Source organism: Chelonoidis abingdonii, chromosome 1, assembly GCF_003597395.2.
Source record: "Chelonoidis abingdonii isolate Lonesome George chromosome 1, CheloAbing_2.0, whole genome shotgun sequence".
Taxonomy (NCBI): Eukaryota; Metazoa; Chordata; order Testudines; family Testudinidae; genus Chelonoidis; species Chelonoidis abingdonii.
Genome location: NC_133769.1, coordinates 290,381,004 through 290,396,603, shown reverse-complemented (window position 1 = coordinate 290,396,603; position 15,600 = coordinate 290,381,004). Strand labels below are relative to the sequence as shown.

At 43.6% G+C, this 15,600-nt stretch overlaps 1 protein-coding gene across 1 annotated transcript in view; it reads left to right on the top strand.

The window, feature by feature from the left end:
* SLAIN1 (SLAIN motif family member 1) overlaps positions 1 to 15,600 on the top strand; it is a 114,965-nt gene that overhangs the window by 85,217 nt on the left and 14,148 nt on the right. The window contains 2 exon segments of the mRNA XM_075061709.1: positions 2,712 to 2,861; positions 4,808 to 5,146. Of these exon segments, the coding sequence (XP_074917810.1) occupies positions 2,712 to 2,861; positions 4,808 to 5,146 (489 nt within the window).

Here is a 15,600-nt window from a genome sequence, read left to right as displayed (position 1 = left end):
AGTTAGATGCCTGCAAGTCACCAGGCCTGATGAATGCATCCTAGAATACTCAAGAGCTAATAGAGGAGGTATCTGGCTCAGCTTTCTTTGGAAAATCATGGGAGAACGGGAGAGATTCCATAAGACTGGAAAAGGGCAAATCTAGTGCCCATCTATAAAAAGGGAAATAAAACAACCCAAAAAACTACAGACCAGTTAGTTTAACTTCTGTGCAGGAGATAATGGAGCAAGTAATTAAGGAAATCATCTGCAAAACATGAAGTGTAGGTGATAGGTGATAGCCAGCATGGATTTTGTAAAGAACAAATCACGTCAAACCAATCTGATAGCTTCTTTGTAGGATAACGAGCTTGTGGATAAGGAGAGCGTGGTGTGGTATATCTAGACTTATTAGGATTGATACGTCCTCGCATGATATCTTATCGAACATAACGGATACAATATAGATAGGACACTATTAAGGTGTGGTGCATAACTGGCTGGATAACCGTACTCAGGATAGATTATTAATGGCTCCCAGTCGCTGGAGGTATACTATAACAAGTGGGGTTCCACAGAGGTCTGTTTTGGGACGGCTCTGTTCAATATTCTAATCAACGACTTAGATGTGGCATAGAAAGTACGCTATTAGTTTGCGAACGATACCAAACTGGGAGGGATTGCAACTGCTTTGGAGGACGGTAGAAATTCAAATGATCTGGACAAATTGGAGAAATGTTGAAGTAAACCGGATGAAGTTCAAGTAAAGACAATGCAAAGTGCTCATTTGGGAGGAACAATCAGTTTCACACGTACAGAATGGGAAGAGACTGTCTAGAAGGAGTATGGCAGAAAAGAGATCTAGGTCATAGTGACCACAAGCTAAATATGAGTCACAGTGTGATACTGTTGCAAAAAAGGCAATGTTGGATGTTCTGAGATGTCATTAACAGGTGTGTTGTCAACAAGACACGAGAAGTCATTCTTCCACTCACTCTGCACTGGTTAGGCTCACGACTGAGTATTGTGTCCAGTTCTGGGCACTGCATTTCAAGAAAGATGTGGAGAATTGGAGGAGGGTCCAGAGAAGAGCAACAAGAATGATTAAAGGTCTGAGAAATGACTATGAAGAGGCTGAAAGAATTGGGTTTGTTTAGTTTGGAAAGAGAGATTGGAGAGGGACACTGATAGGCAGTTTTTCCGTATGCTAAAGATAGTTGATCAGAGGAAGGAGAAAATTGTTCACCTAGCCCTAATGCACAGATAAAGAACATGGGCTTAAAACTGCCAGTCTAAGGGTACTTCTCCTCCTTTACTGTAGGGGGTGATTCCTTCTCTCCTGTATCAAGAAGAGCATAATGGTTACCTATTACCATGGCGGGAGGGTTCGCAGCAGGGGTGGAGCATTGCCAGCTGCCATAAGTAACCAGCTGCCAGTGTCCACCCTGAGCCATCTCCTCCTCCACCAGTGGTGTGTCAGCAGTCCTGTGAACTGCCTCAGCTGTCTCCACATGGACACTGTCCAGGAATTGCTCGTGGATACGGATGCTCCTCAACCTAGCCACCTCCTCCTGTAGCTCTCCCACCTGCTGCCTGAGAGATTCCACCAGTAGGCACCTTTCACATTGGATGCCACCCCCTCCCCAGCCTGGATATCAGTAAGTGGAAATTGCAAGCTACAGTCTTTGCAAAACTACACCGGAATCTGGGTAGAAGCATCCATGCTCTGTTGCTCTGTCTGGCTACAGGCGCAGGTGGAAGAGACAGAAGCAGTGCTGGCACAGGTCTTGCAGGTCTTCCTAACCATCGTAAGCCTCCCTCTGTCAAACTCCCTCTCAAATTCCTCTGTCTACAGCTCCCTGTCCGCTCTGCTTTAAAGAGAGAGGTTTTGGATGTAGTTTGGTTTATAGGTTTTCAAGGGATTAACGGGTCACGGATAGGACCAACAAGAGACCCCCGCTCCCTTCCTACTCCCCTTCCAAACTCCCTTGCGAAAATCCCTGTTAGCAGTCCCCTGGTTGCTTGTGCACGGCTTTATAAAGCCCTGGCCTGAGTGAATGCCCTGCCCACTGGTTGAGGCTCAGCCAATTACCAGAGGCTTCTAGCTTTCAAACCTTCCTTTGTCGCTCAGCCTCCAACTGCCAGCTACAGCACACAGTCTTCAAACAACCAAAACAAACAAACAGACTGACAAACACAAGCTCAGCACACAGCATGTAACCCCCGAACACAAACAAACACACACACTGCAGTCACATACCCCACAGATGCTGTATTTGCTCCTCCTTCACCTGGAGAACTCCCTTACAAAACTCCCTGTTAGCAGCCCCATTGGATTCCAATATGACTTGGAATCATACAAGAAGCTGATCTGTTGAAGCTGGTGATATATTTACATGGTTACTTTTCAGAGTAGAACTACACTTTAAATAAGAAGGACTCAAATGTTTGAAGTGTTTGGGGATGAAAGCTAGCCCAGTCAATCAAACTATGATGGATTAATTGTTTGTTGTCTTTGCTGTACCTAATTTGGGAACAAACAGGGATTTGCACTCCAGGATTGTATCTTCACCTTTCAAGAGCACTAAATCAACTAGCAAAATGTTAGTAGAAAGCTATTTATAGTAAATTTCCATAAGGTTTCAATCTGTACAAAATATTTGGAATGCAGATCCTTTGTGACATAGATAATGTACATATTTACTGACTAAAGAATCTATTTTACTGTATAGGTTACATTTCTAGAAGTTCTCCTCTCAGCCCGCAGTCATCAATAGACAGTGAACTGAGCACCTCCGAACTGGAGGATGATTCCATCTCCATGGGATATAAACTACAAGACCTCACTGATGTTCAGATCATGGCTCGACTGCAGGAAGAGAGTATGTGGCTTTTTCCTTAAATTATTTTTTTTTAATTTCAGTTACACAACTTTCTCAAGCAAACTTACCATTTGAGTTGAAACTTTTCATGCTTGGTCTCCGCCAAGTGTAAATTTAATAAAAATGTCTTATCTGAATGGCAGGAAGAGAAATGCTTTTCACCTGTGAGGAAATGGTTTGAATTTGTTGTTGTGCTTGGATAACTGAGAATGAATCTTTTAGAACTTCAAACTTGATCTGTATGTGTTGAGTGGAGGCTGTCACCTCTGTCTCATTGGAAGAAACTTCAATGTAGGTGTTTTACAATCTCTTTCTGTTAATGCAGCACAGTGCTGGGGTTTTTATGATGGGGGGGAATTGAGGGAGGACTAAATCATCCCCCTCATGCACAAAATCTGTTGAAAGGGGGAAAATACACTTCATGGATTTTTGGTTACCTTGTGAGGTTCTGAAATAGATTCTCCCCTGACCCTAATGTTTGAGGTATTCAAGAGCTGAAGTTTTGAGTTGCGTGCACTGTGGTGATTTATGCACAAGCCTCAGAGAACCAGGCTGGTTCCAGCTTTTTTGCCGCCCCAAGCGGTGAAGGGAAAAAAAGAGAGAGAGACCCAACTGAGCTGCCGCCGAAGTACTGCTGAAGACTGAAGCAGAGCAATTGGGTTGCCGCTGCAGAATTGCCGCTGCAGACCTGGATGTGCTGCCCCAACAAAAGACAGACTACTGCCCCTTTCTATTGGCAGCCCCAGGCACCTGCTTCCTTTGCTGGTGCCTTGAGCTGGCCCTGCAGAGAACAGCATAGTAGTTTTAGGCTACAGGTTGAATTACTAGCAATTTGAAAAATATGTATCTTTTTAGTCACAAATAATGATAAATTTTACAAGGAAATCATTGAGATAATGAACATAGCATTGCACCACCCCCTTTTTTGTATCAGTCAAGCTGGGTAGATGAGAGAAAGGGAGATGAGAGAAAAAAGGAGACCGTAATATAGGGAAGAGGTGTTGAAAGCCAGATGGGAGTAATGGTGAAGAATGGCTAACTGAGAATGCATATGTAAAGCAGACGATAACACTCAATGAAATCTGGCTGGAGCAATCAGACTAAACAGGCAAGAACAATCAGAGTGGTGAAAATAGGAGAACACAATCACACCTCCAAAATCAGGCCACAGGTAAATATACTGGAACAAAGAAGAATATATTTTTCCTCTAATTCAATAATAATTATCTTTAAGTGTTAGTTGTAACAAGAGTAGGTACAAAATTTTCAGACAAATATAATTTTTATATTGATGGCTGTTCCTTTAATACTTTGGAAACAGGAGATGGTAAGCGCACACGCGCGCGCACACACACACACACTGTCTTTCACATTCATTTACAGAGCTCCCATTTGAGGAGGAATGCTCAAGATGATGCGGTATCAAAGTCCTATGTCAGATCTAAGAAATCTTCATAAATCTAAGAAAAAGTACTTTTCACATTCCAAATCATCTAAAGAACATTTACACCCAGCCATTCTCAGAACTTCTTGACTCCCAAAATTGTGTTGTGTTATGTTCTACATAGCAGGGGTGCTCAGTCTGACACTTGCAGGAAAGTGTCAAGGACTCACAACCAATATGTCCTACCCATAATATGAAGAGCTTCCTGGCATGAGTCATGATATGGAAAATTTCAAGAACCACTTGCTCCAGACTACTCATTTGGTTACAGATTTAGGAAATATTATTGTTCTGCTTGTTAACAATGTTGCTACACTATCTTAACAGCTTAATGATAACCATTTAAAACATCTTCAGCTGATAGAAAGTGGTAGCCCCATTCATTACCTTGAATGAAGTGGTGCCAGTTTACACTAGCTGAGGCTCTGGCCCTAAGTATAGTTCAGTTACAAGTATTGATCGTCTAGTTAAAAAACAAATACCATTTTCTTAAAATTTACAGGTCTTAGACAAGATTATGCTTCTACTTCAGCATCTGTATCAAGACACAGCTCAAGTATCTCTCTACATTCAGGAAAGAAAGGGACGGGCAGTGATCAGGAATATGATCGCTATAGCCTTGATGATGAAGAAGAGTTTGATCACCTGCCACCTCCACAGCCCCGACTTACTCGCTGTTCACCATTCCAAAGAGGAATTCCACACTCTCAAACTTTTTCCAGTATTCGAGAGTGCAGGAGAAGCCCCACTTCACAGTATTTCCCTCCAAATAATTATCAGCAGCAGTATTATTCTCCTCAAGCCCAAACGCCAGAGCAGCAGCCAAATAGGATTAATGGAGGTAGGTTATATGCCTTTCTGATTAGTAGTTTTGGGTTTTTTTGGTCCCTTTGTACTTTACAAAATTGTCAATACTATTTTAAAGGTCAGATTAAATAAACCAGTGAAATGTGTCTGAATTGCAGCAGTGAAATCTCTCAGTGAATTATTGTGATATGATATTTGATCTTTGTGGACAGAAATTTAAATCTTTTAATAGCATTGTGTCTTTGAATCATTTCAGGTAGATTATTGTTAAATAACTTGAAGTAGAGTCTGTTTCCTGAACAGGTTGCGAAAGTGGTTGTTGTCTAAAACAAGTTTTAAAATGCTGCAAGTATAGGCACAAGGGAAGCGGTTGGGAGACATTTTTATGCTTCCCCTTGATATGATTTCTTCCTCTAGTTCTATTACTCACTTTCCTTACTGCCTGACTCTGCCTAAAATGAGGAACACTATTATTACTGTCATTCAGAATTGCATAGTGTTATCATAAAACCCCTCTGTTCAGCCCTCTGCTCTTCACTCTGAGTTTCAGGCATGCTGGGGAGCATTGATAAAACAGGTAGGTAAGTGGTGCTCATTAATCCCAGGCTGCCAGCAGCCATTACTGTTTTTGTACCATGCCTAAGGCTGATATCCTCCAGAATCTCTGAAAGAGACTTTTCTGGTGATGCTGCAGTATTAAGTTTTGAAACTCCTTGTTCCTTCTCCCCTTTCTTTCCATCATTATCATGGTGCTGTTGCATCTCCTCCACCCTGCTTCAAGATAATGTCCAGTTTCCAGTCAGGATCTTATTTGTAACATCCCAAATTATTTCCCTCCCTTGTGTAAGAAAACAGACTTTGTGTCCAAAACAATTAGTTATTTAGAGTGCTACAGGTACACACATTACTTTACTGACAAATAGTACATGACAGGTCGCTGCCAAAAGCACTTTACGCTTAAGTTGGACATGGCACAGGAAGGAGAACAGATAAGTGTGGAGAGTGTAAGGGAAGGATGAGGTTACAACACTATTAAATGGTGTGTTTGCTTGTTTGTGCAAAATAACACATCATGTTAATTTCAATTTTATTATTTTTGATAGTTAAGGACTTGCAGGAGTAGGAGTCAGCATTAAAAGGCTAACAGAACAGGGTGACAGAAATGGAGAGGAAGAGTGTATGGAATCAATGATGAATGTGCATGGGATGTAGTGCTAAGCATATTGAATATGTATGTGCCCCAGATCCCTTGGCAATATCTGTTTCATGTTCCATGCCAAGGTTAAGGACATCTCATAAACCACTTACTCTTGAGACACTATGGCAAAGTGTCCTCTATGCCTTCCAGCTAATAAGTGACAAGTCACTTGGCGGATGCCAGCACTACCGCCTGGGTGGCCTTTCTGTCCAAGAGTGCTGATGTGCTGTATGATCTACCAGATGTCACTCTATAGATAAGATACAGCTTCAATCAGCTGCAGAAGGCTTTACTGTCTCATAGAGCTGCAGATCTGTTGCAGCCTGTGTAGTGTGGAATTCTAACTCCTGTTTCAGCTGGTATATCCTTCATAATATGACTCTTAGGCAATTATAGTCCAGATAAATTGAGTAAATATCTATACTGAGAGCAGGGCCAGCTCCAGGCATCAGTTCAGCAAGCAGGTGCTTGGGGCGGCCAAGGGAAAGGGGTGGCAAGTTGGGCTCCTTGGCAGCAATTCGGCGGTGGGTCCCTTGGTCCCTTTCAGAGGGAAGGACCTGTTTCTGAATTGCCGCCGAAGAAGAAAGTGGCGCCGTGGAGCTGCCGCTGATCACGATTTTTTTTTTCCGCCACTTGGGGCGGCAAAAACCCTGGAGCTGGCCCTGACTGAGAGGCTCTTACCTTTTTGGTTGTTTTCTGTTAAGAGATAAGGGATAATGTTACTTGCCTCCCTTTGTAAATTGATTTGAAATACATAGCTGAAAAGCAATCTATAAGAGTGAAGTAGTAGTGTTATGGCCACAGAGTTCTGTCAGCATTTCTCAAAATCCTGGCCATGATTTCATTCTCTTATCAGAACTCCAAGCCTTCAAAATTCAAGTAGTGGGCCAAATAAGTGTTTGTCAGGGTCAAACCAGTATCAAACATAGTGTGTGGCACGTTGATGCTGCTACTGGATGCCAGGAACATTGGGAGATTGCGATGTAAGTGAGGCTGGAGCTGGTAAACCAGCTACGTGTCACTTGGGAATGTGGTAGATCCAGTGCCGCACATAATTTATCAAAACCAAATAAGCAGTGTGCCATGTTGCGGCAAGTCAGAGAAGTTACCTTCCCTCCCCTTGCCCAAAGCAAATCAGTTGGTGCTCTTGCACGTGAAGTCAGTAGATTGGCTACTGATTTACATGACTAGCAGCTGAGCTGAATAGCAAAGGAACACTGCAGTGCTGCCCACAGAATGTGGAACTGCTGTAAGACTGCATTTCTCAAGAATTACCTGCAATTTGGCACTTTCAGTTTGGGCGTGTACATGCTGTTGTGGCTTAAGTCCTAGCCCGCTACATAAGGAGGCAGTAAATCAACCAACAGCATTATATTCAATTTGGCATTCAGCAAGAGAACTGTGGGGTGACTGATGGCATTTAGTCTCCAATCCAATGTTTCACCAGGAGTTGGCTGGGTCTTCAGCATGATTGTGATCTTTAGCCTTTGCTAGAGGAAGACTGATGGTGATGATAAGCAGAGATGCTGCTGCTGCTGCCCTGCCTGAAGATCAGATTTTTTGAAAAAAAAGAAAAATAGTATCCAGACTGAAATACCTGGTCTAACTTTAGATCTTTACTTTTGCAAAAATCAATGAATTAGTGTTGGAATTTTTGCCAACAGCACAAAAAGAAGCACAGGAACCTCTGCCTTCACTGCCTGCTGCCCTTTTTACTTATACCAACATGAGGATGCTCTGTGTGCAAACATAAATCTTATACTCCTGTGGAAGGATTGTACTTCTGAAAAATTGAATTAGAATTCTGCTATATGTGAGAACCTTTCTTTAACTGTGGCCATGGTATATCTGATCCTATGGTGGGGACCGGAGGTTCAGACAGCTGGGGAGCTAGAGGATCTATTGTGACTTCTGGAACAAACTTTCAGAGCAAACCTGTATTGTTTTGGGGAAAATTGCTTACCTTTGTGACAAAACATTCCCAGGTAGAAATGTGTATCATGAAACCAAATAGTTTCTTTCAAATCAAATAAGTTTAATTTAACTTTTTTGAGACATTTTTGTTTTTCAGTGAAACTGCCCCTTCCTCTTTATAATTAATACATTTTGATCTGCTAATGTATCGTTTAAAGACCTAGGAATTGGAAGATATGGAGGAGTAAAGGAATACTCCTCACTCTCTATTTTAATTACTGCAGTCATTGCTGCTAAGCAGATACTTACTGTAACAAAGCTTTTCATATGTAAGGCAGGTGGTAGACAGAATTTATGTGTAATCCTCTTGATTTGCAAGTGAACAGCCATTTAATCTGTGTACCTGCTCTAAATCTGCATTTCATGAAGCCTTTTTAAACTGAGCGATGACAACTGTTTGTGAATAAGTTTATGGTTAACAACTTCAAGAGTTGCTAACTTACTCATTAATGACAAGAATGTATTTAAATTGGTTGATCTTATGTACTGTAATAAGCACTTGAATCATCATGCTTTTAAAGGAATAAACTGGTGTCCATTTCACATTGTCCAGTACGCAGAAATCACTTTGTTGTGACACAAAGGATCGTCTTATTCTCTCCTTAGTTTGTAGTGTGTGTGCGTGTATATTGTTGGGCTGGTGTATTCTTTTTGGAGTGTTTTAATTTTCATGCCCTTCATTACATCTTATTTTCTTCTGAAACTGGAAATGACAGCATTTCAGTTCTGCAAAAAAGAATTATTTCCATGGTGTCGCCAGGCAGGCAGGACCCAGGAAGTGCAGGAGATTGATCTGAGATTCTGGTCCAGTTTCAAGAACAAAGTTTATATAAACTTACAATCAAACATTTGAAATGCATTCATTTATTTTAGAAGAATTTTTAAGATCATCACCATAATAATTATTATTATTATTATCTCTCCTGGTGGGAGGGATAGTTCAGTGGTTTGAGCACTGGCCTGCTAAACCCAGGGTTGTGAGTTCAGTTCTTGAGGGGACCATTTGGGGAACTGGGGTAAAAATCAGGGGATTGGTCCTGCTTTGAGCAGGGGTTAGACTAGATGACCTCCTTGGGTCCCTTCCAACCCTGATTCTATGAATATAATAATTTTCCCTTAGAAAAAAAAATTCCAACCCAGGAAATAATTTGTTATAGAAAGATAAGAGTATCAGAGGGATATCCGTGTTAGTCTGGGTCTTTAAGAAGCAACAATAAGTCCTGTGGCACCTTAAAGACTAACAGATGTATTGGAGAATAAGCTTTCGTGGATGAATACCCACTTCGTCAGACAGGACTGTCCCTACGTAAAAGGATAAATGGACACAAGTCAGATATTAGGAATGGCAATATACAAAACCTGTAGGAGAACACTTCAACCTCCCTGGCCACACAACAGCAGATGTAAAGGTAGCCATCTTACAGCAATAAAAACTTCAGGACCAGACTTCAAAGAGAAACTGCTGAGCTTCAGTTCATTTACAAATTTGACACCATCAGATCAGGATTAAACAAAGACCATGAATGGCTTGCCAACTACAGAACCAGTTTCTCCTCCCTTGGTGTTGACACCTCAGCTGCTAGAAGAGGGCCTCCCCCTCCCTAATTGAACTAACCTCGTTATCTCCAGACTGATTCTTGCCTGCATATTTATACCTGCCTTTGGAAATTTCCATTACATGCATCTGACAAAGTGGGTATTCACCCACAAAAGCTTATGCTCCAATACATGTTAGTCTTTAAGGTGCCACAGGACTCATTGTTGCTTTTTAGAAAGATAAGAGAAAATAGTAATAAAGTACATCCTTCATCGAATAGCAGATTGCCCACTCCTGCGCTAACTTTTTGGGCTGAGGGCCACGTCTGGATGGGGAAATTATATGCAGGGCTGGGGCAGGGGGTTGGGGTGCAGGAGGGGGTTCGGTGTGCAGAAGGGGGCTAAGGGAAAGGGATTGGGGCAGAGGAGGGGTGTGGGGTGTATAATTGGGTTCAGGGAAGGAGGTTGGGGTGTAGGAGGGGTGCACAGTGCAGCAGGGAGCTCAGGGCAGGGGGTTGGGTTGCAGGAGGGGTGCAGGCTCAGGGAAGCAAGTTGGGGTGCAGGAGGGGTGCGAGGTGCAGGCAGGGGGCTTAGGGCAGCAAGTTGGGGGCTGGGGTGCAGGAGGGGTTCGAGCTCTACCCTGGTGCTGCTCACCATAAGCCAGCTCCCGCTCCCGTTACTGTTCCCGGAAGCGCTGCATACCCTGAGGGAGAGGGGGTGGAGGGTTCTGCATGCGCTGCCCTTGCTGCACCTCCAGGCACCACTCCCCCTGCAGCTCCCCTTGGCTGGGAATGGGGAACCCTAGCCAATGGGAGCTTTGGGGGAGGTACCTGCAGGTGCGGCAAGGGCAACACATGTGGAGCCCTCTGCCCCACCCATGCCCGAGGGCCGCTTCTGAGAGTGGCACAGCTTCACAGGGGGCAATCCTGCGGACTGGATCCAAAGCCCTGAGGGGCCGGATCTGGTCCGCGGGCCGTAGTTTGCCCACCCCTGAGCTAGCGTATTTTGGTTATTTTTTAATACGTATGTCCCCTCGGTTTTTTAGATACTTCTAAACCCTCGCTTAGTTGCCACCTTCATAAGCATGCCACACATATTCCAGGTTCCTTTAAAAGCTGTATTTTCCTTTTGGCTGCATACACTCAACAGCATATTGCATATTTATGGTTTCCCTCCAGACATCAGTTCAGTATAAAGAGTAGACTGTATAAATTGTTCTAGACTCCATGAAAGAGAAGAAAAGGAAATGTATCCCCGTTGCCTCTAAAATGCTGTTAAGAATGGTGGTTCATGGGGAGAGGGCATGGAAGGATTTGACCATAAGAACCTGTCAACCGGTAGAGAGGGTTACAAGAATATTTTGATCCTACTATGTACCTTCTGATCCATTAGAGTACCATGTAGGATCTTAAATGAAAGCAAGGATTATTGTGAAATGCATGTTCAGATACTGTGTAAAAAGTGTGTATGTACACACACACAGACACAGACACACACACACACACACACACGTTCTTATAGTTTGAATCAAGGTGTTAGTCACCAGCAGAGGAGAAAAACTGGTTTCTTGCCAGACAAAAGGTGTTCATCCATCTGGTCTGTTGAAATGCAAATTGTGTATTGTCTCCTTTACAATCTCCAGTCTGAGCCAAATGCAGATGAAGGATTATGAGATTTAACAGGAAGAGAACAACAGCTGGGGGAAAAGAACCTTGTCTGGAGGTGCACTTCAAAGGCTTACTGGACTATAACAATGGAATAAGGAAAGCACCCTGTTATCCTGCACCTAGGAAGTAATCGGGCCCTGTGGCTACATTCTTGAAAACACTGCAAGGGGCATTTGTGGTGAGCTGAACTTATTTAGATTGCAGGTTAGCCTGTTAAGTTTAGTCTCTAGAATGCTGTAGTAACTTGCTGTTTCCATTATCCTTACTCTTCGTCTCTCAAACCATGATCTTTATTATCAAATTTGGTGCTGTGGGATTGACAAGGAGCTGATCCTGAGCTGAATCATACAAGCTAGTGTGTGCATTGTTCCCTTGGGGACAGCAAAGCTGTTATTTCTGTGAGTGGAGAAGGGTCTGGACGCTACAAGGGAATACTTTGAAGGAATTTGGGACCTGGAGTACACCTACTGTTAACCTGCAAGGCAAAGTAAGGGCTGGCATAGCCCAGAAGAGATTGTTTGGGTGGCTGACAGGCTAGAGACGTCAGGAAGCTGATACCCAGTTAAGCACAAGCAAATTTCTATCACGCTGGAGGCAGGGGTTTAACGATGTGACTCTGAGTCACAGGCACCCTGAAAATCATCACAAGGGGTAATGGAAGATTCTTTTGTGTGTGCAACTATTCTGTTTTAACTAACAGTTTTCAGCCTGTAATTCAATGATACTTTTAAATAAAATGAGGTATTAAAAAAATTAACAGAATGCAAGTGTAGATATAAAAAAATGACGAATAAATGCTTCTTAAAGGTGAATTGAAAGAATTCTTTCTACCTACTAGGATCTGAGTTGAGAACCTTGTACTTTTTGTCTCTCTCTTGTATCGGTTGATGACATCACAGACGTATAAACCATACACTGAGATATTAAGAATGTCATAACTGTACCTAGTGCAGTGAGGAAATTTGAACACTGGTCTTGGCAGATAAATAAGAGGAACTAATTTTCAACTCATCTGTACACCATATTAGTAAATCTGTTTGAGATAATTACTGATGGATTGAGTGAGTGTGAAAACTTAGGTTATGTCTTCCCTGCAGAGTTAACCCAGGCTTGTACTTGGGTGTTGTTCCTAACATGGTTCCCATCCACACAAAATACCTCTGACCTGAGTTTGGTAGCGCTCTGTCAGTGGCTAGCTGGCCTGTTTGGGGCTATAGTCTGAGTGCTGCTTACACTCAGGTTGGTCAACTGCCTTCTTTGCAGTGTGGATTCAGGGTAATCAACTTGGGTGTTGCTAGTTCTCCAGTGCCTTCCAACAGTTATCCCAGGATGGTGGTATTGTACAATGTATCTACTCCCTTCTTCTGCACTGGAAGTCAGATACCAGCTTGTATACCCCATTTGACATTGAAACCCACGTTTTATACCACGTCTGTGCTGATAGATTTTTTTACTGCACTTGAATAAGGGATGGCTTTCAGGAGATCAGCCCCTCGTTGTACTGCCATCTGGCCAGAGGCTGACAACAAGATTGTGGTGGACTTGTGCTATGAGGTCAGTAAGAGCCATAATTTGGTGAGCTGTCCCTGAAACATACACTTCCATGAGGCCATCTCCAGGAAGCTGCAAAAGCAGAGAATTCATCAGACAGGACCTCAGTGCAGGGAGAAAAGTAAATCCTTCAAGAGTGAGTGCTGGAAGACTGGAGGTCAGAACCCACAGTCTCTGGCAACTCACCAAGAATGTGCCCAGGAGGTCACTGATGGTCAAAACCTCTGGGGGATAAGAAAATGGACCAGGGATGACCAGCTGAAGGTGATGCAGCAGGATTTTTCCAGCAGGATGGACCTGCTCTTGCAATTGTAAAAGGAAATGCTGGAATGAGGCCCGCAGAACCAGACTGCAGCACAGGCCATGCTGGAGATAGAGGAAAAGATGGCAGTGGATTTAATTGAACATGAGTGCGTGTTAAGTGAGTAGGACCACCAGCAGCAGAGGAAACTGTTTGTTTGACTGGCTGCTGGGTGTGATGGCTTGCAGGCAGCAGAACATACCAGCTCAGACCTTGCCCTGGTCGCAGTCCAGTCTGCTGTAATGGCCTCCCTCAGGGCTGGCTCTAGCCATTTCACTGCCCCAAGCACGGCGTCACGCCGCGGGGGGGCGCTCTGCCGCTCACCGGTCCTGCGGCTCCGGTGGACCTCCCGCAGGCGTACCTGTGGATGCTCCACCGGAGCCGCGGGACCGGTGGACCTTCCACAGGGATGCCTACAGGAGGTCCACCGGAGCCGCCTACCGCCCTCCTGGCAACCGGCAGAGCGCCCCTTGCAGCATGCTGCCCGCCCTGGCCTTCCTCCTCACTATCATATGGTACAACCACTAGACAGTTCTGGGGAATGAGCCAGTTAATGCAGTCCATGAATGGAAGTGTGTATGGGCAGATGTACCCAGAGCTCTTCATCCTTGCGTATCCACAGGGGACAAAAAACAAGTACACTGACAATATGCAATTCAGTTACATGGAATGTTGCACTTCTTGGCTCTATTTTTATTTGTTTTGTATTTATTGCACTTACTTTCTTATTTCACTTTCTTTGGTTTGTGGCAGCTGAACTGCCCGTGTTGTTGACTTTTAATAAACTGTGTTGCTGTTCAGTCCCTCAGTATGTGAGTACTTGGGGAAACAGTAAAGTAATCTCAGATCAGTGGTACATAAAATTGATGCTCTCACGAGTAAATTGATAGAGCACACTGATTTTTGTCCTCACGTTTCCCCTTTCCTCATTTTCCCGCTCCAAACCCAAGCTCTGGGCACACAAGGCATATCTTCTTTCCATTGTTGTGGACCCAGCCCCACTTACCAGAGGTGAACTTTCTGGCTGCCTGTACAGTGCCTGTGAACCAGTCGGGTATCAAACCATGCCTCGTGGTATCCTCACATATATTGTACAGTGCATAGCACGCCCCAGTAACATGAATAGCATAATACCCACTGGTATCCAGATGGTTTTGTAGGCAGCACCATCTTGCTTTCAGTCAGCTAAATGCACATTCCACCATCATTCTGCAACCTCTCAGTCTGTAAGTTAAACCTTCCTCTGCCAAGTGCTCTCACATCTGGGTAGGGCTTAATAAGCCTGTACAGCAGAGGATAGGCTGGGTCTCCCAGAATAACAGTGGGCACAGACTGATCCATATTGATATCCATATTATTGGGCACAGATTGATCCATGGTGATATCCATTTTAATGGGTGGGAATAAAAGTCCTGTTTGAAAATGCCAGATCTCTGGCGTATTGTGGCATCATGCATCCTGCCAATGCATTCCATATTGGTGTCCATGGACTTTCCTCTGTTGTTGACCAAGGCCTGCATAATGAGCAAGTAGTATCATTTCAGGTTTACATATTCATGTGCACCATTTGGTCATAGGGGGTGGACTATAGGCACATGTGTGCCATTGATCGCCCTAGAATGGTTTGGGAAGCTCATGCTCAAGCCCTGCTATTATTTTGGGACTGTTAACCATCTTCACCCGTGGATGAATCAGAGCAATAATTGTCATGAAAACATCCATAACCATAGCACTAACAGTTACCTTGCCAATGCCAGTCTGATTAGCCACTGACCTATAGCAAACTGGGGTAGCCAGCTTCCAGACAGGTGATCAGCTATATTAACTATGAATTAAAACATACGCTTTGAGGTAGTTCTCCTAGGTCAGTATATAGATCCACTGGCAAGGGATTGTGGAAAAACTTTACCATGCCTTTAATATGGCTAAATAGTGAGCTTCAGTTTTCAGGGCTCTCAAACAGCACCTTTAATTGCATTAAATTCTTTCCTAACAAGCCTCTTATTTAAGTTTTGATTTATAAATGATAAAAAATTATAACATTATACTTAAGGAAGATTACATAAGAACATAAGAACGTCCGTACCGGGTCAGACCAAAGGTCCATCTAGCCCAGTATCTGTCTACTGACAGTGGCCAATGCCATGTGCCCCAGAGAGAGTGAACCTAACAGGCAATGATCAAGTGATCTCTCTCCTGCCATCCATCTCCATCCATCGTCTGACAAAGAGAGGCTAGGGACACCATTCCTTACCCATCCT